Here is a 22,496-nt window from a genome sequence, read left to right on the forward strand (position 1 = left end):
TTCACTTTTCTCATGTGTACAATTGGGACGATGACCTCTGGGGCTGCTTATCTGACTAAAACAAAGCTGTGAATTTGGCTCTTGGTTGATCAACCAGAAGCCACCCTCTTCTTCCTTCTTCTTTTTTTTTCAGGAAACCAGTTCCAATGCACTGATGTCATAGGGCGGCTCAAAAGATGAAATAAAACCACGTGTGCAGTGATCTTAGTCCAGTACCTGGCATATAGTGGTCAATGGGTAGCTCCTAAAATGATCCCGATATCATTATCCCCATGGTCTGCCCCAGGACCCTGAGATTAAGCAGCTACTTAACAGCAGAGAAGGACCCAAACCTCTGGGACAATCTGTATCAAAGCACAGGTTTCATGGGGATTCTGCTCAAACTGTGGCCCAGAAGGAAGGAAGACTTGCTAGAGGTCCCAAAGCGCGTCAGGAATGCTGCAGGGCACAGAAGCGGGCCCTCCGCTTGGCAGTTATTAATTCAGAGACTGCATGTACGAACCTGCTCAAGTGCTGCAAAGAGCTAGCTCATCAACCAGGAAGGAAATGCATCCTCTCAGGTCAACTAAGAGGCCCTGGACTTCTGGTGACATTCCCTGGTAATCGTGCTTCTTGGTCAGTCTAAGGTTAGGGGCTGGCGGCCGTCTGCACTGTTTTACTGGTTCCTTTGCAATTACTTTGGAATGAAAAATAAACTGGGAATTTACGTTCAAGGATGTTTTTCCTGATCATGGGTTCCCTTGTTTTCTACTAAGTCTGAGAAGTTGGCTCGAGCCAAAGTTGGCTATGGGCTCCCTATCACCTTCTATCCACTTCTACTCATTCTTATCTTGTACCAGATTCTTTGCAAAGACTGTGCTACGCCTGGAGTTCAATGCTGAGCAGGAGGGGTGGGAAGTGGGCACAGCACACTTGCAAAACACACCAAGGAACAGCTGTGCTGAGGTTGACAGAGCTGCTCCTGAGTGGGTTCAAATAGAAAAGGTGCTGTGTGCAAGGGGAGGTGTGGCCTCAGTAGCCTAAGTGTCTCTTACACAGCCCTCATCAATCGCTCACCGGCAGCCACGCCAGTGGAATGAATTTTTTCTCTAGTATTTGGCATCTTCTGAGCATAGTGGAAAGCGCAGAGGAGTGTGAAGTACGGCAGATTTCAAAAACGGGTGAACTTGAAAGCCCTGGGACCCAGAGGTTGGATCTACAAAGGGGAATATACACTGCAAAGCTATGCTCCTCTCGGCTGCAGAACCACAGGAAAGGCGTTGCGATGCTATACACAGTGCAGGTTAACCCACCAATTCCAGTTTTGTCCAGGCAGAAGAATTTTCCTAATCTGCATATTTTGACTTTTTTTAAGGTGTATTTTATTGATTTCAGAGAGGAAAGAAAAGGGAGAGAGACAGAGAATCATCAATGATGAGAGATAATCATTGATTGGCTGCCTCCTGCATGCCCCCCACTGGGGATCAAGCCTGAAATCTGGGCATGTGCCCCTGACCAGAATCGAACCTGGGACCCTTCAGTCTGCAGGCCGACGCTCTATCCACTGAGCCAAACTGGCTAGGGCCATATATTGACTTTTTGCCACAAACATTCTTGTTAGGGTCCCATTTCTCCAGGATCTTAGGAGAGCTCTTTGTGCACTTTTAATATGAATGATAAGAACATGAGCTTTGCGCCTGAAGGCAGCAGCTGCACTCCCAGGACTGGGGAGCTGAAAATACAGAACTGCCTTTACCCGGGCATGCTGACCGCTGGAGAATTACGTGCAGTGAGTAAAGTGTTTTAAACTTACCTGCATCTCGGTCCCTGATACAGTAGTCTGGAGAATTCTCAAAATACACGAGGTCATTTTTCGTTGGCTTCTTAAACCTCTTGTTAGCCACAGTGAAACCAGTGCCGTCCTGGTTCATGACCACCTGGATGGCCCCGTTGTACTTCTTCCACAGGTAGTCGCCTGTCCTCCTGAAGTCGGCCATGGCCAGCCAGCACGTCCTCAGCGTACAGGAACCGCTCACGCCGTGACACTTGCACTCTTGCTTCAGGAACCGCTTCACAGCCTGTGGGGAAAGACAGGCTGTCCAGTGGAGCTGGACTCAAGTGCATGACATGTGCTACAACTTTCTGAACAACACGAAGTGATGGAAGACACAGGACCCCGGAGCTAGCACAGGGAGATGTCTGTGGTCACTGGCTGGTCACGTCAGCCACACTGCACTGACTGCATAGCATGCAGGGAGGTGGGGAGAGAGTGGGAGGCATTGCCTGGCTATGAGCTCCATTAGGCTACCTGTATAACAAAAACCACACTCATGTGAATTTAATAGGGAACGGGGCCAGTTTGAAGAGTAAGGCAATGAATTAGAATATTCTCTACATAAATCTAGCTGTATTCTATTAAAAATGTATGCTATTATGCAAATTCGGCTAGGTCTGCATCATGTACTAAACCAATTCTAGTGATTGCTACTATTTATGGGTGCTCTGCGTGTTCCAGGCATTGTGCTAAGGCCTTCTGCACTCTATCTCAGTGACCTTGATCTTCACAACAATCCCACGCTACCTACTGTCCTTATTTTTCACATCTTAGGAGGGGAAGCTCCTGGACAGGTGGGAGCAGAGGGGGCAGAGTTGGGGAGCCAAGATGGCCCTCCTAGGGTTGTGTATGTAGCCAAGGCCTGCCATCCAGGTCACCCAGTGAGCCTAATACCCAACACCCAAATATAAAGATATGAGGGTGAGGGCATATGGGGGAATTGGAGTTCCAGGAAAGTTCATTCTGACATCCTTAAAAAACGCCCAGGTCTTTGTGACCTGGTGTACCAAACTAAAGCCATTCCCCCTTCTCACATCTCTGTCCTGGCCCTCCAACGCTGCCTCATGATGACAAGGACAGATTCCAGATGTAACAGGGCTCCATCTGCCCACTATGATGAGCTAGGAGGGAAACACCTAGGTGACGAGCCCAAACTGGGAAGGGTGCGAGTGGATTAATTTACAGCTGTTCATTCTTGGCTCCTTCAGCTCCAGAATGATTTTGACACATTTTCCAAGCATGTGAATAAATTAGGACTGACTTTCTGGAATGAAGAACATTCCTGCACACTTGGTTCTACTAGAGCCTTGGTCAGCAACTAAGTCTGTGGAACAGGCAAACCAGGTTGGAGCACCAGGAGTAAGTTACCTGGGGTGAGGCCCTGGGGAGGTAACCTGGAATATTGGTATCGTGTGTGTTTGGGGTTGGGGGGTAAAAGCGGGGTGAGCATAAGTGCTTCAGGGAGCCTCCCACTCACATCCCACACCCACCATATTATGCCAGAATCTCCGGAAGTAGGCAAAACAGGCGTAAAGCTACACTCCAAGTTCTTAGAAATAATGTTCTCAATGTGTTACGCTAAGAATTTTGTTCAAAGTACCAGCTTGGAAAATGTCATCAAGGGGGTTCCCTGCCCCCTCTGTCTATACCCCCACCCCAGATACCCTCTGTCTTGGGGATCCAAATTGAGGAGGGGGACTGTCAGCAGGGTGGTTTCTCCTCCTCTGTTCTGCAACTGAGCCAAGGATGAAAGCCAGGGTCCTGTGAGATCTCCAAGGCTGATCACCTCATAGCCCTCCTTCTTGTCACGTTGCTTTGAGTGTCTGATGGGGACAGGCCCTAATTGTCAGTTGTGATCTCTCTCGAGCTTGGGAATGGATTATGAATGCTCATTCTTCACAGCCTTTTCCTTTTAAAGCTGAGTTATTTACTCATAAGTTAATACTCCTAACTTTAAAATGATCAGATAGCCCTGGACAGTGTAGCTCAGTTGGTTGGGTGTCGTCCTGTGCACCAAAAGGTCACCGGTTCCATTCCTGCTCAGGGCACATGCCCAGGTTGTGGGTTCGATCCCCAGTCAGGGTACATGTGGGAGGCAACCCATCAATGTTTTCCTCTCTCTCTCTCTCTCTCTCTTTCTCTCTCCCCCCCCCCTTTTCCTTTTCTCTTTCTCTAAAATCAATAAAAATTTTTTAAAAATAACAAGATACAGTACTGCCCTTCCTTTGTAATGCTAAGTTCCCAGGTTGCAAACTTCAAAGTTGCTATTTTTATATGTTTAATTGGATTATTTACATATTAATTTAAGATTGGATATTAAAGATACACCTTATAAATCCTTAGATATGCATGTGGCAGTGGTACACACAATTGATCATCACTCACTATTGAGTGGAAATAGCCACTGTCCTTTTTCTTCCTCAGTTTTGTTTAGGTGTTGGCAGCCACATGCTTCAGAGGTAGCCAGGTCTCTCTCTGAGCCCAGAGCAGACCAAATCAATAAGGGGACTTTCATGGTCCTGCCACTGACTCTTTCCAGCAGAGGGTATGGGATGATTCCATTTGGGCCAATATAATGTCAGGAGTAGTCTGCCAGGGACTTTTAAGAAAGGTTTCTTCACTCTAAAAAAACATTTAAAATCTTAATATCAATGGCACTGTGCTTTTCTCAAGTTTTGAATTATGCAAACTCTGCTTCCTTCATTGTTTTGAATAAGACAATAATTAATGGGATAATATTACAGACCTATTATAATAGGGAAAAAGAGGGAGAGAAATATGGAGGATTACGCTGCATCTTCCAAATAGTCATCAAAACTCTATTAACCAGCCATTCACAGAAGAAACACATAGTACTAACAAAAAGATGTTTAACTTTGCTAGAAATTAGAGAAATGCAAGCTGAAAAAATACAACACTATATATATATATATATATATATATATATATATATATATATATATATATACATATCTCACACATATATATTATTTTGCCTAGCAGATTAGCATATAGTAAAAAGATTGACTATAAGAATGTTGGTAAGGCCTAACTGGTTTGGCTCAGTGGATACTCGAGCGTCAGCCTGCGGACTGGAGGGTCCCAGGTTCGATTCCGGTCAAGGGCATGTACCTTGGTTGCGGGCACATCCCCAGTAGGAGGTGTGCAGGAGGCAGCTGATCGATGTTTCTCTCTCATCGATGTTTCTAGCTCTCTATCCCTCTCCCTTCCTCTCTGTAAAAAATCAATAAAAATATATTTTTTTAAAAAAAAGAATGTTGGTAAGAGTATGGGAAAGGAGATGCTTTAACAAACTGTTGGTGGGAGAGTAAATTGATGTGCCATTTAAATGGAGAGCATTTTTGCAATACTGTAAAAAATTTCAATATACATATCCTTTAACCTTGGTGACGGCATTTTGGAAATATTTGCACAACTTCTGAGGAATTTACACCCACATGAATGTTCACTGCAGTATAATTAGCAATAGCAAAATATTAGAAAAAAAAACCCAAATGACATCAATAGGAAAATATGGTTAAGCACTTTATGGTATATGCTTAATAATACAATATTATGTGGTCCTGGAGTAAGTCTTTAAGTCTCACAGCCATAAAAGGAAGTCAAGTGATAGAAGCGCAATGCAGAACAATGTATGTGGTCTGGCCCACTTCTTAAAGGCCTGCCTATGTGTATATGCACAAAGAAGAAAGGGAAAGAGTGTTCTTTTACAGTCGGGCTGCAGTCTGAGGGGCTGCATGGTCTGGAAAAAGAGGGAAAAACAAAAAGTCCAACTATCTGCACAGTAAAATATATACAGGAATGTGGGGCTTGCTTCCTGGCACCTGGAGAGTGCAGAGCCGGGGTTCTCATTCGGCTGCACATTAGAATCAGCTGGGATGTCTCTAGCACACACAGCTGCCTCTCCCTGGACTGAATACATTAGGACCTGGACTTGGGGGCGGGGCGGCCTTGCGGGTACTTCGGCTCTCAGGTGCATTTTTTCTTCTTAATTTTATTGTTGAAAGTATTACAGAGTCGCTGTTTTTCCCTCCAATGACACCGCCCCACCCCCATCTCCCTTTAGCCGCCCCCCCGCCCGCCCAACCCTGCTCGCGTCCTCCCCCTCTCAGGCCTCCCCAGGTGCTTCTTATATGCAGCCAGGACTGAGACTCCTCCAAACCCAGAACGCTGCAGAGGAGGAGCGCGGGCCCACGCCCCGGTTCCAGCCCACAGAGGGCCGGAGCAGGTGAGCCACGCCCGTGGGCGGGCGGCAGGATGGTTCTGGGAACAGAGACATCTGACTACTGAATTAGAAGTTGTGTCCGACCCTAGGTCTCCTGGGGAAAATAGCGACAAGCAACAATGTGCCCTGGTGCTGCATTGGAGGAAATGAAAGATGGGGACGGCCAGTGGAGGGAAAGCCCAGCGCTTTTAGAGGAACAATTGGCAGAGGAGGTTCCTGTCTGAAAGAGTGCACCCACCCTCTCCCTAGGGGTCTCAGAGGCGCTGGGTGAGGGGCTGGTGGGCCCCCACACAGGCCCTTGATGGAGCAGCTGCACACATTTTATTTGCTCTGCAAAGCAAGTACTGAGCAAAGAAGAACCTGGGGACATCCCAAGGGCTACCAGTCTGAGAATTCTTGGGTTTGTTTTAATTGTTACTTTCAAATTCTTAAATTAAGGAAATATGGGAGTTTTAAAAACTCAAATAGTCTCCAGTGGTTGGCAAACTCATTGGTCAACAGAGCCAAATATCAACAGTACAACGATTGAAATTTCTTTTGACAGCCAAATTTTTTAAACTTAAACTTCTTCTAACGCCACTTCTTCAGAATAGACTCGCCCAGGCCGTGGAATTTTGTGGAAGAGCCACACTCAAGGGGCCAAAGAGCCACATGTGGCTCGCGAGCCACAGTTTGTCGACCATGGGCTAGGCCCTAGGGATTCCAAGATGGTGGAGTATTAAATGGAAGTTACGCTGACACTCTCCCAGTACCAATTACAACTAAAATAAAGGAAAATCATCTAAATAACCAACTCAAGACTAGATGGAGAGAAGCTGTGTAACCAAGCACATAAGCAGAGGCCACATGGAGACTGGTGGGAAGTGTGGAGGCCTGAGAGGGTTGACTGGGCTTCCACAGGCAGCAGCTGAAGTTCTGAAGGAATATCTCAGCTGTGGGGGGAGGGTCCCCCCTTAGGGGTCTGGGGTCAAACCCCAAGCTGGAGGCCTAAGCCCATAGTAACAGAAACGGGAAAGATGCCGACCTAAATCTGGCTGTGAAAAGCAGCAAGGGTTCTGTCCAGAAGGGAGAGAGGGCTAGATACACAGGCCCCCCCTTAAAGGGCCAACACTCTAAATTTCATTTGCATCCATTCACTGTAGGCTCCGGCAGAGGGAGGGAAGAGTGGACTAGAGCTGCTTGAGGAGAGTCTGGGGTTGGTGGCTCTGGGGAGAGAGCTGAGAGGACAGCTGTGGGGATCACTGTGCTGAGTCATTCCTTCATGCTGCAGAAACAATCTTAGCAAAGCTTTCCCATCAACAGCTTTTTCGGTGGGGTGGGGGTGGGGGGGAGGTAGAGAAACAATTGCTCCACCCATTGAAAACCCTCTTACCATACCCTGTGGAGTGTATGCCCTGCTGAGGTCTATAGCCTGAAGCTGATTAAGTGGCTCTCTGGGTGCACTGAATCTTTGCCAGACCTGGACTCTGGAGGCTTTGATTCTTTGCCTGACCTGCAATATCTGGGTACTTTGAGTCTTTTTTTTTTTTTTAATTCTTTATTGTTGAAAGTATTACATATGTCCCCTTTTCACCACATTGTCCTCTCCCAGCCTACCCCTAGCCCCAGCCTTCACCCCCACCCCCCACATTGTGCCTGTCCATTGGTTATGCTGATATGCATGCAAGTTCTTTGGTTGATCTTTTACCCACCCCCCCCCCCCCCACCGCCCACCCTCCTCTGCATTCCCTCTAAGGTTTTTTTTTAAAAAATATACTTTATTGATATTTCACAGAGAGGAAGGGAGAGGGATAGAGAGCTAGAAACATCGATGAGAGAGAAACATCGATCAGCTGCCTCCTGCACACCTCCCACTGGGGATGTGCCCGCAACCAAGGTACATGCCCTTGACCGGAATCGAACCCGGGACCTTTCAGTCCGCAGGCCAACGCTCTACCCACTGAGCCAAACCAGTTTCGGCTCCCTCTAAGGTTTGACGGTCAATGATTCTCTGTCTCTGGATCTATTTTTGTTCATCAGTTTATGTTGTTCATTATATTCCACAAATGAGTGAGATCATGTGATACTTTTCTTTCTCTGACTGGCTTATTTCACTTAGCATAATGCTCTCCAGGACCACCCATGCTGTTGCAAATGGTAAGAGTTCTTTCTTTTTTACAGCAGCGTAGTATTCCATTGTGTAGATGTACCACCATTTTTTATTTTTTGTTTTTATTTGTTTTTTATTGTTTAAAGTATTACATATGTCTCCTTTTCCCCCTATTGACTCCCCACCAGCCACTCCCACACCCCACTACCCCAAGCCCCAATGTCCATGTCTATTGGTTATGCTAACATGCATGCATACAAGTCCTTTGGTTAATCTCTAAACTGCCCTCCCCACCCTCCACCTTCTCTCTGAGGTTGGATGGTCTGTTCAGTGTTACCTTGTCTCTGGATCTATTTTTGTACATCAGTTTATGTTGTTCATTATATCCTACATATGAGTGAGATCATGTGATATTTATCTTTCTCTGACTGGCTGATTTCGCTTAGCATAATGCTCTCCAGCTCCATCCATGCTTTTGCAAATGGTAAAAGTTCCTTCTTTTTTACAGCAGCATAGTATTCCATTGTGTAGATGTACCACAGTTTTCTAATCCACTCATCTGCTGATGGGCACTTAGGCTGTTTCCAAATCTTAACTATTGTAAATTGTGCTGCTATGAACATAGGGGTGCATATGTTCTTTCTGACTGGTGTTTATGAATTCTTGGGATATATTCCTAGAAGTGGGATCACTGGGTCAAATGAGAGTTCCATTTTTAATTTTTTGAGACAACTCCGTACTGTTTTCCACAGAGGCTGCACCAGTCTGCATTCCCACCAGCAGTGCACGAGAGTTCCCTTTTCTCCACATCCTGGCCAGAACTTGTTGTTTGTTGATTTGTTGATGATAGCCATTCTGACAGGTGTGAGGTGGTACCTCATTGTTGTTTTGATTTGCATCTCTCAGATGATTAGTGACATTGAGCATTTTTTGGTATGTCTCTTGGCCTTCTATATGTCTAGGTCCTTTACCCATTTTTTCATTGGATTGTTTATCTTCCCTTTGTTAAGTTGTTTGAGTTCCCTATAAATTTTGGAGAGTAAACCCTTATCAGATGTAACATTGGCAAATATGTTCTCCTATGCAGTGGGGTCTCTTGTTATTTTGTTGTGGTTTATTTTGCTGTTCAGAAGCTTTTTATTTTGATGTAGTCCCTTTTGTATATATTCTCCTTAGTTCCCATTGTCCTAGGACAGTGGTCGGCAAACTCATTAGTCAACAGAGCCAAATATCAACAGTACAACGATTGAAATTTCTTTTGAGAGCCAAATTTTTTAAATTTAAACTTCTTCTAATGCCACTTCTTCAAAATAAACTCACCCAGACCATGGTATTTTGTGGAAGAGCCACACTCAAGGGGCCAAAGAGCTGCAGGTGGCTCGCGAGCTGCAGTTTGCCAACCACGGTCCTAGGAGATGTGTTGGTAAACATATTGCTATGAGATATATCTGATATTTTGCTGCCTATGGATTCTTCTAAGATTTTTATGGTTTCCCGTCTTACATTTACTAGTAAATCTTTTATCTATTTTGAGTTTATTTTTGTGTATGGTTAAGTTGGTGGTCAAGTTTCATTTTTTTTTTTTTTTGGATGTATCTGTCCAATTTTCCAAACACCATTTATTGAAGAGACTGTCTTAACTCCATTGTATGCCCTTGCCTCCTTTGTCAAATATTGAGCATAATGATTTGAGTTGATTTCTGGGTTCTCTGTTCTATTCCATTGGTCTATAAGTCTGTTCTTGCACCAGTACCAGGCTGTTTTGAGAACAGAGCTTTGTAATATAACTTGATGTCTGGTATTGTGATCCCTCCAACTTTATCTTTCCCCCCCCTCAGGTTTGCTGCAGTTCTTCGGGGTCTTTTTTTATTCCATATAAATTTTTGGAGAGTTTGTTCTAGGTCTGTGAAATATGCCGTTGGTATTTTAATGGGGATTGAGTTGAATCTATAGATTGCTTTGGGTAGTATGAACATTTTAATGATGTTGATTCTACCAATACATGAACATGGTATATTCTTCAACTTGTTTATATCTTCCTCTATCTCTTTTTTCAATGTCCTGTAGTTTTTCGAGTACAAGTCTTTTACCTCCTTGGTTAAGTTTATTCCTAGGTATCTTAATTTTTTTGTTGTAATGGTAAATGGGATTGATTTTTTAGTTTCTCTTTCTGTGAGTTCATTATAGGTGTGTAAAAAGGCTATAGATTTCGGGATGTTAATTCTGTATCCTGCTACATTGCCAAATTCATTTATTAAATCAACTAGTTTTTTTATGGAGTCTTTGGGGTTTTCTATGTACAATATCATGTCATCACTGAATAATAACAGTTTTACTTCTTTTCCAATTCAGATGCCTTTTATTTCTTCTTCTTGGCTGATTGCTATGTCCAACAGGAGTGGTGAAAGTGGGCATCCCTCTTCTTAGTGGAAATGGTTTTAGTTTTTTCCCATTGAGTATGACTTTGGCAGTAGGTTTGTCATGTAAGGCTTTTATTATGTTGAGGTATGAGCCCTCTATTCCAACTTTGTTAAGAGTTTTTATCAAGAAAGGTTTTGGATTTTGTCCAGTGCTTTTTCTACATCAATTGATATGATCATGTGATTTTTGTCTTTCAGTTTGTTTATGTGATGTATCGTGTTTATTGATTTGCAGATATTGTGCTAGCCTTGCATCCCCAGAATAAATCCCACTTGGTCATGGTGTATGATCTTTTAAATGTATCGTTGGATTCGATTTGCTAATATTTTATTGAAGATTTTAGCATCTATGTTCATCAGGGATGTTGGCCTGTAATTATCTTCCTTTGTAGTGTCTTTATCTGGTTTTGTGATTAGGGTAATGGCTTAATAGAAAAAGCTTGGAAGTGTTCCTTCCTCTTGAATTTTTTGGAATAGTATGAGGAGGATAGCTTTTAGTTCTTCTTTGAATGTTTCGTAAAACTCCCCTGTGAAGCCTTCAGGACCAGAGCTTTTGTTTGCTGCAAGATTTTTGATTACTTCTTCAATTTCCTCAGTAGTTATTGGCCAATTCAGATTTTCTGATTCTTCCCGATGGAGTTTTGGAAGATTGTATTTTATTGTTTTGATTGTATCCATTTCTCTAGGTTGTCAAATTTGTTGGAATAGAGTTGTTCATAGTATTTTTTCACATTCATTTGTATTTCTGTGTGATTGGTTGTTACTTCACCTCTTTCCTTTCTGATTTTATTTGGGTCCTCTCTCTTTGCTTCTTGGTTAGCTTGGCTAGAGGTTCATCAATATTGTTTATCCATTCAAAGAGCCAACTGTTGGTTCTATTGATCTTTTGTATTGTTGTGTGTTGTTGTTTTTTTCGTCTCTATGTCATTTATTTCCACTCTAATCTTTATTATTTCTTTCCTTCTACTTATTCTGGGCTTTTCTTGTTGCTCTCTTTCTAATTCTTTAAGTTGTAGAGTTAGATAATTTATTAACAGTTTTCTCGTTTTTTGAGGTAGGCCTGTAGAGCTATGAACTTCCCTCTCAGGACTGCTTTCACTGTGTCCTATAGATTTTGGCTTGCTGTGTTTTCATTGTCATTTGTTTCCAGAGTGTTTTTTTATTTCCTCTTTGATCTTTTTGGTAATCCAGTCATTGTTTAAAGCATGCTATTTAGCCTCCAAGTGTTTGATTGTTTTTTATTGTTTTGATTATAATTGATTTCCAGTTTGATGCCATTGTGATCTGAGGTGGTGCTTGGTATGATTTAAATCTCCTTGAATTTGAATAAACTTAGCCTGTTTCCTAATCTGTGGTCTATCTTTGAAAATGTCCCATGCGTACTTGAGAAGAATGTATAACCTGTAGCTTTGGGGTGAAATGTTCTGAAGATGTCAATTAGTTCCATCTGATCTAGTAAGTCATTTAGGATTGCTGTTTCTTTGTTGATTTTTTTTTTGTCTAAAGGTTTATCCAGTGATGTCAATGGGGTATTAAAGTCCCCTACTATGATTATATTGCTGTCAGATCTCTCCCTTGATATCTTCCAGAATAATTTTTTTAATGTATTTGGGTGTTCCTGTATTGGTTGCATATATGTTTACCAGAGTTATATCCTGTTATTGTATCGATCCCTTTAATATTATGAAGTGTCCTTATCTCTTGTTATGGCCTTCACTTTGAGGTCTATTTTGTCAGATATAAGTATTGCTATCCCAGCTTTTTTCTCATTTCCATTTGCCTGAAAAATATTTTTCCATTCCTTTACTCTCAGTCTGTGTGAGTCCTTTGTTCTGAGGTGGATCTCTTATAGACAGCACATATATGGGTCATGTTTTCTTATCCATTCAGCCACCCTATGTCTTTTGATTGGAGCATTTAATCCATTTACGATTAAGGTGATTGTTGATAGGTACTTGTTTGTTGCCATTTTTATTCTTTATGCCTGTGTTCCTTCTTCCCTTCCTATTTCTTCTTTTTACTAGTACAACAGTACCTTTAGCATTTCTTGCATGACTTTCTTGGTGGTAATAAACTCCCTTAGCCTTTTTTTGTCTGCAAAGCTCCTGCTTTCACCTTCAATTTTGAATGACAGCCTTGCTAGATAGAGTATTCTTGGATACAGTCCCATGCTTTGCATCACTTTGTATACTTCATTCCATTCCCTTCTGGCCTGATGTGTTTCTGTTGAGAAATCATTTGATAGTCTAATGGGAGTTCCCTTGTAGGTAAATTTCTGTCTCTCTCTTGAAGCCCTTAAGATTCTTACTTTGGAGGAGAAACCAAGATGGCAGAATAGGTAAGCACCTAAACTGCTGCCTCAGACAACAATTTCAAAACTACAACTAAAAGACAGAACAGACACCATCCAGAACCACAGGAAAGCAGGCTGAGTGAAAATTCTACAACTAGAAGGAAAAAGAAAAGCTCACAGAGAATTGGAGGTACAGCAAAGGGTCTTTGTGCACGCAGAGAGGAAGGGCGGCTGAGAGCCTGGCTGACTTTCTCTGGCGGAAGGGGGAAGGAAGCCCCCGATCGCACTGAACCCCAGTTCTGACTGCACTGAACCCCAGTTCCGGACAAGCCCCTGGGGACCCACGCTCTTGTGGGGGGAGTCTGGACTCTCGGGCGGAGACTCGGGAGCCGGGGAAGGCGGAGGACTGAAGGTGCACACGTGCCAGTGCGCACAAAGGCTGTGGAGGTTGCCACAGGCTTTCCCTAGTGGAAGGGAGTCAGAGGCTCCTGACTGCACTGGGCCCCAGTTCTGACTGCAGTGAACCCCAGTTCCAGGCGAGCCCCTGGGGACCCATGCTCTTGGGGGGGGAGTCTGGACCCTCGGGCGGAGACTCGGGAGCCGGGGAAGGCGGAGGACTGAAGGCGCACACGTGCCAGTGCGCACAAAGGCTGTGGAGGTTGCCACAGGCTTTCCCTAGTGGAAGGGAATCAGAGGCTCCTGACTGCACTGGGCCCCAGTTCTGACTGCAGTGAACCCCAGTTCCAGGCGAGCCCCTGGGGACCCACGCTCTTGTGGGGGGAGTCTGGACTCTCAGGCGAAGACTCGGGAGCCGGGGAAGGCAGAGGTCTGAAGGCGCGCACGTGCGCCCAAGGGCAAGGCTGAGGGGAAGCCAAGACTGAGGCTCCACCCCATCCAAGCTGAGCACAGAGGCTAGTGCAATTTGGCAAGTCTAATCCTATAAGGCTGTCTCCAGCACCGAACTTCTCCCAGCATAGACACAGCTGATCCTTACAGCCAACTGGCCTGGAGGTCAGTTCTTCCCAGTGATACCAACAACAATCAAGACTTAATTACAACAAGGCTGTACACACAGTCCACAAAGGGGTGCACCAAGAGTGTCCACCTCAGGTTAACTGGGGAGGCAGACCCACTAGGCCATATTGGAAACCTAGCACACAAATCTACCTTACCAACTCAGGGAAGCAGTGAAAATGCGGCGTCAAAGAATCAGATCACAAACGAAAGAAATGGAGGAAAACAAACGACTGGATATAGAATTCAAAACCACGGTTATAAGGCTTTTCAAGAATATCCTAGAAAAGGCTGATAAATATAACAAGACCCTCGAAGATATGAAAAAGGACCAACTAGAAATTAAACATACACTGACTGAAATAAAAAATATTATACAGAGACCCAAAAACAGACAAGAGGAACACAAGAATCAAGTCAAAGAATTGAAATACAAAGAAGCAAAAAACACTCAACCGAAAAAGCAAAAAGCAAAAAAAAAAAAAAAAAAAAAAAAAAAAAAAAAAAAAAATCCAAAAAGTTGAAGATAGTGTAAGAAGACTCTGGGACAACTTCAAGCATACCAACATCAGAATTATGGGGATGCCCGAAGAAGAGAGAGAGCAAGATACTGAAAACCTATTTGAAGAAATAATGACCGAAAACTTCCCCCACCTGGTGAAAGAAATAGACTTACAAGTCCAGGAAGCGCACAGAACCCCAAACAAAAGGAATCCAAAGAGGACCAAGACACATCATCATTAAAATGCCAAGAGCAAAAGACAAAGAGAAAATATTAAAAGCAGCAAGAGAAAAACAGTTAGTTACCTACAAGGGAGCACCCATACGACTGTCAGCTGACTTCTCAACAGAAACTATGCAGGCCAGACGGGAGTGGCAAGAAATTTTCAATGTGATGAATAGCAAGAACCTACAACCAAGATTACTCTACCCAGCAAAGCTATCATTCAGAATTGAAGGGCAGATAAAGAGCTTCACAGATAAGAAAAACTGAAGGAGTTCATCACCACCAAACCAGTATTATATGAAATGCTGAAAGGTATTCTTAAAGAAGAGGAAGAAGAAAAAAGTAAAGAGAAAAATTATGAACAACAAATACATATCTATCAACAAGTGAACCTAAAAATCAAGTGAATTAAAAACCTGAGGAACAGAATAATCTGGTGAATATAATAGAATCAGGGGCATAGAAAGGGAGTGGACTGATAATTCTCAGGGGGAAAGGGGTATGGGGGGTTCATGAAGAGAATGGACAAAAATCATACACCTATGGATGAGGACAGTGGGGGGGAGGTAAGGGCAGAAGGTGGGGTGGGAACTGGGTGGAGGGGAGCTATGGGGGGAAAAAGGAGAAACAATTGTAATAATCTGAATAAAGATTTATTAAAAAAAAAGATTCTTACTTTGTTGTTAATGTTTGCCATTGTAATTATGATGTGTTTTGGTGTGGGTCTTTTGGGGTTTGTCTTGTTTGGGACTCTGTGCTTGTGTGACTTTTTTCTTCCCCAAGTCAGGGAAATTTTCTGTCATTATTTCTTCAACTAGGTTTTCTATTCCTTGCTCCTCTTCTTGTCCTTCTGGCACCCCTACTTTGCAGATATTGTTTCATTCATATTGTTACAAAGCTCCCTTAAACTCTCCTCCTGCTTTTTAATTTTTTTCCCAATTGCTGTTCAAAGTGGGTTTTTTTTTCTACCCTGTCTTCTAACTCACTGATTCAGTCTTCAGCTTCTTCTAGACTACTGTTGAAACCTTCCATTGTGTTCTTTATTGCAGCTAAGTCATTCTTCATTTCCTCTTGATTCTTACTCATGTTGGTGAATTTCTTATCCAAGTGGGTGAGCATCTTTGTAACCATTACTCAGAAGTCTTTCTCTGACAGACTTCTTGCCTCCATTTCATTTAGTTCCTTTCCTTTTCTTTCCTTTAGGGGATTATTTCTTTGTCTCCCCATTTTTGCTGTCTCTTTCTGGCCCTGTTTGGAGTCCGAGAGATTGAAGACCCTAGTGGTCCAATGATCCGGGTCCCATTAGCCCAGAGCTGGGTATGCCTTGACTCTCATGCCTTTATTGTCTCTGCTCTGAGTTGTACCCCATTCTCTCATGGATTTGGTCCCTCAGTTGTTCACTTCAGATGCTTGGGGTCAGCCGGGGCGGGAGGGTGTGTGTCTACAGTTCCTCTGTTGTGTGACTCCTTGTGAGGGCCCAGAGCCCTCTGGCATGCAATTTGCTGTGCTGCCCCAAAACTCACGGCACGATGGCACCATAGGTCCCTCTGGCAGCACACTTGCAGCTTGGTCCTGTGACCCATGGCTGGGTGCACCAGCTTGCACCAGCAGCACAGTCCCAGGGCCTAAGGCAGGGCATGCTCCGGGTGGCTCTGGGTAGCAACAGCAGTGTGGACTTGTGACCCAGGGCTGGAGGCACCAGGTGGCTCCAAGTTGCAATGGCAGCATTATCCTGGGTCCAAGGTGGGGCTGGGGCATGGGGCCTCCCTGGCTTGCACTCATAGCTGGGTCTGGGTGCACGGGTGAGAGGGTGCAGCGCAGCACAGGGGGTCTCTCTGGTGTGCACTCACTGCAGCCGTCTGAGAGCCCACAGCAAGGTACTGTGCCACTCACAGCCAGAGCCAGTGGTGGTCACACCCGGGTTATGACTGGCAAACGGCTCCTTGCGTGAGTCTGGGATGGTGTTCAAGGCCAGTCTGGGTGTCAGTGTGGCTGCATTCCTGGCCTCCGCTGCTCCCCTTGACAAGATGGCGTGGGCTTCATGCCAAAGGTGCGCCCAGCCTGGGAGTGCCTGTGGTGGTAGCAGGGGCTCCCCATCTAGGAGACCCCGATCTGCCAGTCCCCGAGACTCCTGTGAGATCTAACTGTCACACACACACACACACACACACACACACACACACACACATCACACACGTCCACACACTTCTCTCTTGCTCCTTTATTCACTTACACTCTCTCCCTCACCAGCTGCCATGTTGGGATCAGGTGCTTTGAGTCTTTGATCTGCTTCTGGGCCCAGGTCTAGGAAAAACAGATCTTGGTACGCAGCTTGGACATTTCTACACACACCCAGCCTGAACCAAGGGGGCCACACACTAAAGAGTTAACATCCTTAAAATATCCATACTACCCAAAGCAGTCTATAGATTCAACCACAAAAAAGTTTCTACAAGTTCAAGAATATTGAAATTAGATAAAATATCATATCAGATCACAATGGCATGAAACTAGAAATCAACTACAATGAAAACACTCTAAACATTCAAACACATGGAGGCTAAATAAAAAATTATTAAACAACTAGAGGCTCAGTGCATGAAATTTGTGCACGGGTAGGGTCCCTAGGCCTGGCCAATGATCAGAGCTGATTGGGCCCTTCCTCCCCTGGTGGTCAGCACATGTCATAGCGAGCTATCAAACTCCCGGTCTCCCAGTCGAACTCCCGAGGGGACACTTTGCATATTAGCCTTTTATATATATAGATAAATGTGTTACCAATGAGATCAAGGATTAAATTAAAAACTTCCTAGAAAAAAAATGAACACAAAACAACCCAAAATCTGTGGGACAAAGCAATCCTGAGAGGGAAGTTCATAGCAATACAGACCTACCTGAAGAAACAAATTAGATATCTCTAATAAGACATCTAACCCTACAACTCAAAGAATTAGAAAGTGAACAACAAGAAAAGCCCAGAGTAAGTAGAAGGAAGGAAATAATAAAGATCAGAGTGGGGAAAAATGACATAGAAATTTTAAAAACAATACAAAAAATCAATGAAACAAAGAGCTGGTTCTTTGAAAAGATAAACAAGATTGTTGAATCATTAGCCAGATACATCAAGAAATAAAGAGCGAAGTCCCAAATGAATAAAATCAGAAACAAGAGGTGAAGTAACAACTGACCCCACAGAAATACAAAGGATTGTAAAAAAATATTACAAACAACTATATGGCAACAAATTGGACAAGCTGGACAAAATGAAAAAATTTCTAGAAACACACAATCTTCCAAAACTGAATCAGGAAGAATCAGAAAATGGGAACAGGCTAATTATTAGCAGCTTGGACATTTCTACACACACCCAGCCTGAATAATAACAACTAATGAAATTGAAGTAGTAATCAAAAACTCCCAGTAAACAAAAGTCCTGGTCTGAATGGCTTCACAGGGGAGCTTTATCAAACATTAAAAGAACTAACACCTATCCTCCTCAAACTATTCAAAAAATTCAAGAGGAAGGAACACTGTCAAGCTTTTTTTTATGAGGCCAGCATTATCCTAATTCTAAAACCAGATAAAGACACTATAAAGAAAGAAAATTATAGGCCAGTATCCCTGATGAACATAGATGCCAAAATCCTCAACAAAATATTAGCAAATTGTGTTTAAAATATATTTAAAGGATTATTCACCATGACCAAGTATTATTTATCCCAAGTATGCTAAGATGGTACTATATTTACAAACCAATAAATGTGATACATCACATAAACAAAATGACAGATAAAAATTATATGACCATATCAATAGATGCAGAAAAAGCATTCGAAAAAATACAGCACCATTTTTTATATATACTCTCAGCATAGTGGGAATAGAGGGATCATATCTCAACATAATAAAGACCATATATGAAAAATCTACAGCCAATATCATACTCCATGGGCAAAAACTAAAACCATTCCCCTTAAGCTTAGGAACAAGAAAGGGGAGGTCCACTTTCACCACTCTTATAGTACTGGAAGTCCTAGCCACAGCGATCAGTTAAGAAGAAAAAATAAAAGGCATCCACATTGCAAAGGAGGAAGTGAAACTGTCATCATTCACAGATAACATGATATTGTATATAGAAAAATAAGGACTCCACACAAAAAAATCCACTAGATTTAATAAATGAATTTGGCAAAGTGACAGGATACAAAATTAACAACCAGAAATAGATGGCATATTTATATAACAATAATGAACTCTCAGAGAAACTAAAAATACAATTCAATTTACTATTGCAACAACAACAAAAAAGACACCTTGGAATAAACTTAACCAAGGAGGTAAAAAAACCTGTACTCAGAAAACTATAGGACATTGAAAAAATAGAGGAAGATAAAAAAAAAAAAATGGGAGAATATACTGTGTTCATGGATTGGAAGAATTAACATCATTAAAATGTCCATACTACCCAAAGCAATCTACAGATTCAACACAATCCTTATTAAAATACCAATGGCATATTTCACAGACCTAGAAAAAATACTCCCAAAAATTTATAAGGAACCAAAAAAGACCTCGAATAGCCTCAGCAATCTTGAGAAAGAAGAACAAAGTATGAAGAATTATAAAAATTATACTACAAAGCCATTATAACAAAACAGCCTGGTACTGGCACAAGAACAAGCATATAGATCAATGGAACAGAACAGAGAACCCAGAAATTGACCCAAGCCATTACACTCAATTAATATTTGACGAAGGAGGCAAGAGCATACAATGGAGTCAAGGCAATCTCTGTAATAAATGGTGTTGGGAAAATTGGACAGGTACATGCAAAAAAAAAAATGAAATTAGACCACCAACTTACACCATACACAAGAATAAACTCAAAATGGACAAAAGACTTAAATGTAAGTCATGAATCCATAAAAATCCTAGAAGAAATCATAGGCAGCAAAGTCTCAGACATCTCTCATAGCAATATGTTTGTAGATACATCTCCTAGAGCAAAGGAAACAAAGGAAAAAACAAACAAATGGGACTGCATCAAAATAAAAAGCTTCTGCACAGCTAAAGAAACCATCAACAAAATGAAAAGAGATCCCATTGTATGGGAGAACATATTTGCCAGTGCTACATCTGATAAGGGGTTAATTTTTAAAATATATAAAGAACTCATACAACTTAACAAAAGGAAGATAAGTAATCCAATTAAAAAATTGGGCAAAGGACCTAAACAGACATTTCTTCAAAGAGGACATACAGCTGGCCAAGAGACATATACAAAAATGCTCAAAGTCACTGATAATTAGAGAGATGCAAATTAAAATAACAATGAGGTATCATCTCACACCTGTCAGAATGACTACCATCAACAAATCAACAAATGACAGTTGCTGGCGAGGATGTGGAGAAAAGGAAACCCTAGTACACTGCTGGTGGGAATGCAGACTGATGCAGCCATTATAGAAAACAGTATGGAGTTTCCTCAAAAAATTAAAAATGGAACTCCCATTTTACCCAGTGATCCCACTTCTAGGAATATATCCTAAGAATCCTGAAACACCAACCAGAAAAAAATATATGCACTCTTATGTTCATAGCAATTCTATTTACAATAGCTAAGATTTAGAAACAGCCCAAGTGCCCATCAGTGGATGAGTGGATAGAAAAGCTATGGTACATTTACATAATGGAATATTATGCAGCTGAAAAAAAGAAGGTGCCCTTACCCTTGAGACAGCATGGAGAGATCTGGAGAATATTATGCTAAGCAAAATAAGTCAGTCAGAGAAAGACAAGTATCACATGACCTAATCTATATGTGGAAATTAATGAACAAAATAAACTGATGAAGAAAATAGATCCAGAGATATGGAAGCATGCAATAGAGTGATGATTCTCAAAGGGAAGAGGCGGGGGAGAAGATACTAACCAAAGAACTTATATGTATACTAGAGGCCCGATACACAAAATTCTCACAAGGGGCTTGGCCCTCACAGCCACGGCAGCTTGCCTTGGCCCTCACAGTCCCGGCTTCATCCAGAAGGATATCCGGACAGATGTCCAGAAGGTCATTCAGCTGTCCAGTCTAATTAGCATATTATGCTTTTATTATTATAGATATGCATATCCCACAGACATACACAATAGTGCAGTGAATGTCCATGGATGGGCCAGGAGTGGGATGGAGGTGGACCATGAAGGAGAAAAGGGAACATCTGTAATACTTTCAACAATAAAGATAAATTTTTAAAGAAATAAAATAAAATAAAAACTCACATAATCCAGAAAGGATCAAGGTGATAAGCAATAGCCCCCTGCTGTACCCTTGTCCTCATCTCTCCTCTCCTTACTCCCCTTCCTGTCTGCACAGCCCAGCCCAGAGGTGGTTACTTTTAGTGAATTCTGCTTTTAGTCCTTTGATGGCTACCTAAATGCTTCTAAGCCAGTTCTGACCAGCCAACCGCCAACCGTGGTGTCAAACAGGAAAGGGCATCCCAACCTCAAGACACCTGATGGACATCTGCCAGAAAATCACCATCATAACTAAACAAATGTACAATAACAAGAGGTAAGCCCAGCTGCGTGGTTCAGTGGTTGAGGGTCGACCTATGAACCAGGAGGTCACAGTTCGATTCCCGGTCAGGGCACATGCCCCGGTTGCAGGCTCAGTCCCCATTGTTGGCATGCAGGAGGCAGCCAATCAATGATTCTCTTTCATTATTGATGTTTCTAACTCTCTCTCCCTCTCCTTTCCTCTCTGAAATATCCTATCTAATAAAGAGGGAATATGCTAATTGACCCTCATGCCATTGCAAAGATGACGGCACCCACAGCCAATAAGGAGGGAATACACTAATTAAATGCCCCACCCTCAAAGATGGCAGTGCCCAGGGCCAGCCTGAGGCATAGGCAAGCCTCAGATGGTGGCTGCCCAGCCGCCCAGGGCTGCCCAAGGCTCAGGTAACCAGGGCCGGCCGAGGCTTGTGCTTCCAGCAGTGGCAGCACCAGAGGTGTGATAGGGTGTCGCCTTCCTCTGATTGCTGGGTCACCTCCCACCCCTGAGGGCTCCCGGACTGTGAGAGGAGGCAGGCCGGGCTGAGGGACCCCCCCTCCAGTGCATGAACTTTCATGCACCAGGCCTCTAGTATCTATACTAATAAAAGGGTAATATGCAAATTGGTCATGATGCCCTCACAGTAACAACCGAACAGCAGGCTGCATGGGGCAACAAGGCCAGCAGGGGTGTTAGTGAGGGATGACCAAATGACTGAACAGCAGGCTGTGTGGTGTATGGGGTGAACAGGCCGGCGGGGGGGTGGGGGGGCAGTGAGGGGTGACCAGGCTGGCAAAGGGGGGCAGTGAGGGGCAATCAGGCCAGAAGAGGGGGGGCAATTGGGGGCAACCAGGTTGGTGGGGGGGGGCAGTTGGGGGTGACCAGGCTGGTGGGTGGGGGCAGTGAGGGGTGACCAAGCCAACAGAGGGGGGTAGTAAGGGGCAACCAGGCCAGCAGGGGGGGAAGTTGAGGACAACCAGGCTGGCAAGGGGGGGCCAATTGGGGGCGACCAGGCCGGCAGGGCGGCAGTTAGGGGTGATAAGGCTGGCAGGCAGAGGCAGTTAGGGATGATCAGGCTGGCCGAGGGGCCAGTTAGGGGTGATCAGGCAGGTAGGCAGATGAGCAGTTAGGAAGCAGCAGTCCTGGATTGTGAGAGGGATGTCTGACTGGGATCGGGCCAAAACCGGCAGTCGGACATCCCCTGAATGGTCCCGGATTGGAGAGGGTACAGGCTGGCCTGAGGGGACCCCCTCCCCCGTGCACGAATTTTGTGCACCGGGCCTCTAGTATATATATATATTTAAGAGGTGAATGGAGCCCTCTGGAGGTGTGTGGTAT

At 43.6% G+C, this 22,496-nt stretch overlaps 1 protein-coding gene across 1 annotated transcript in view; it reads right to left on the reverse strand.

Moving 5' to 3' along the window:
• WNT2 (Wnt family member 2) overlaps positions 1-22,496 on the reverse strand; it is a gene marked incomplete at its 3' end in the record, with an annotated part of 68,156 nt that overhangs the window by 24,565 nt on the left and 21,095 nt on the right. Inside the window, exon 4 of the mRNA XM_080665525.1 lies at positions 1,793-2,057. Within this exon, the coding sequence (XP_080521651.1) occupies positions 1,793-2,057 (265 nt within the window). The remainder of the gene's footprint in view (positions 1-1,792; positions 2,058-22,496) is intronic.

Source organism: Plecotus auritus (genome assembly GCF_963455305.1).
Source record: "Plecotus auritus genome assembly, chromosome: 4".
In the NCBI taxonomy this organism is placed as follows: Eukaryota; Metazoa; Chordata; class Mammalia; order Chiroptera; family Vespertilionidae; genus Plecotus; species Plecotus auritus.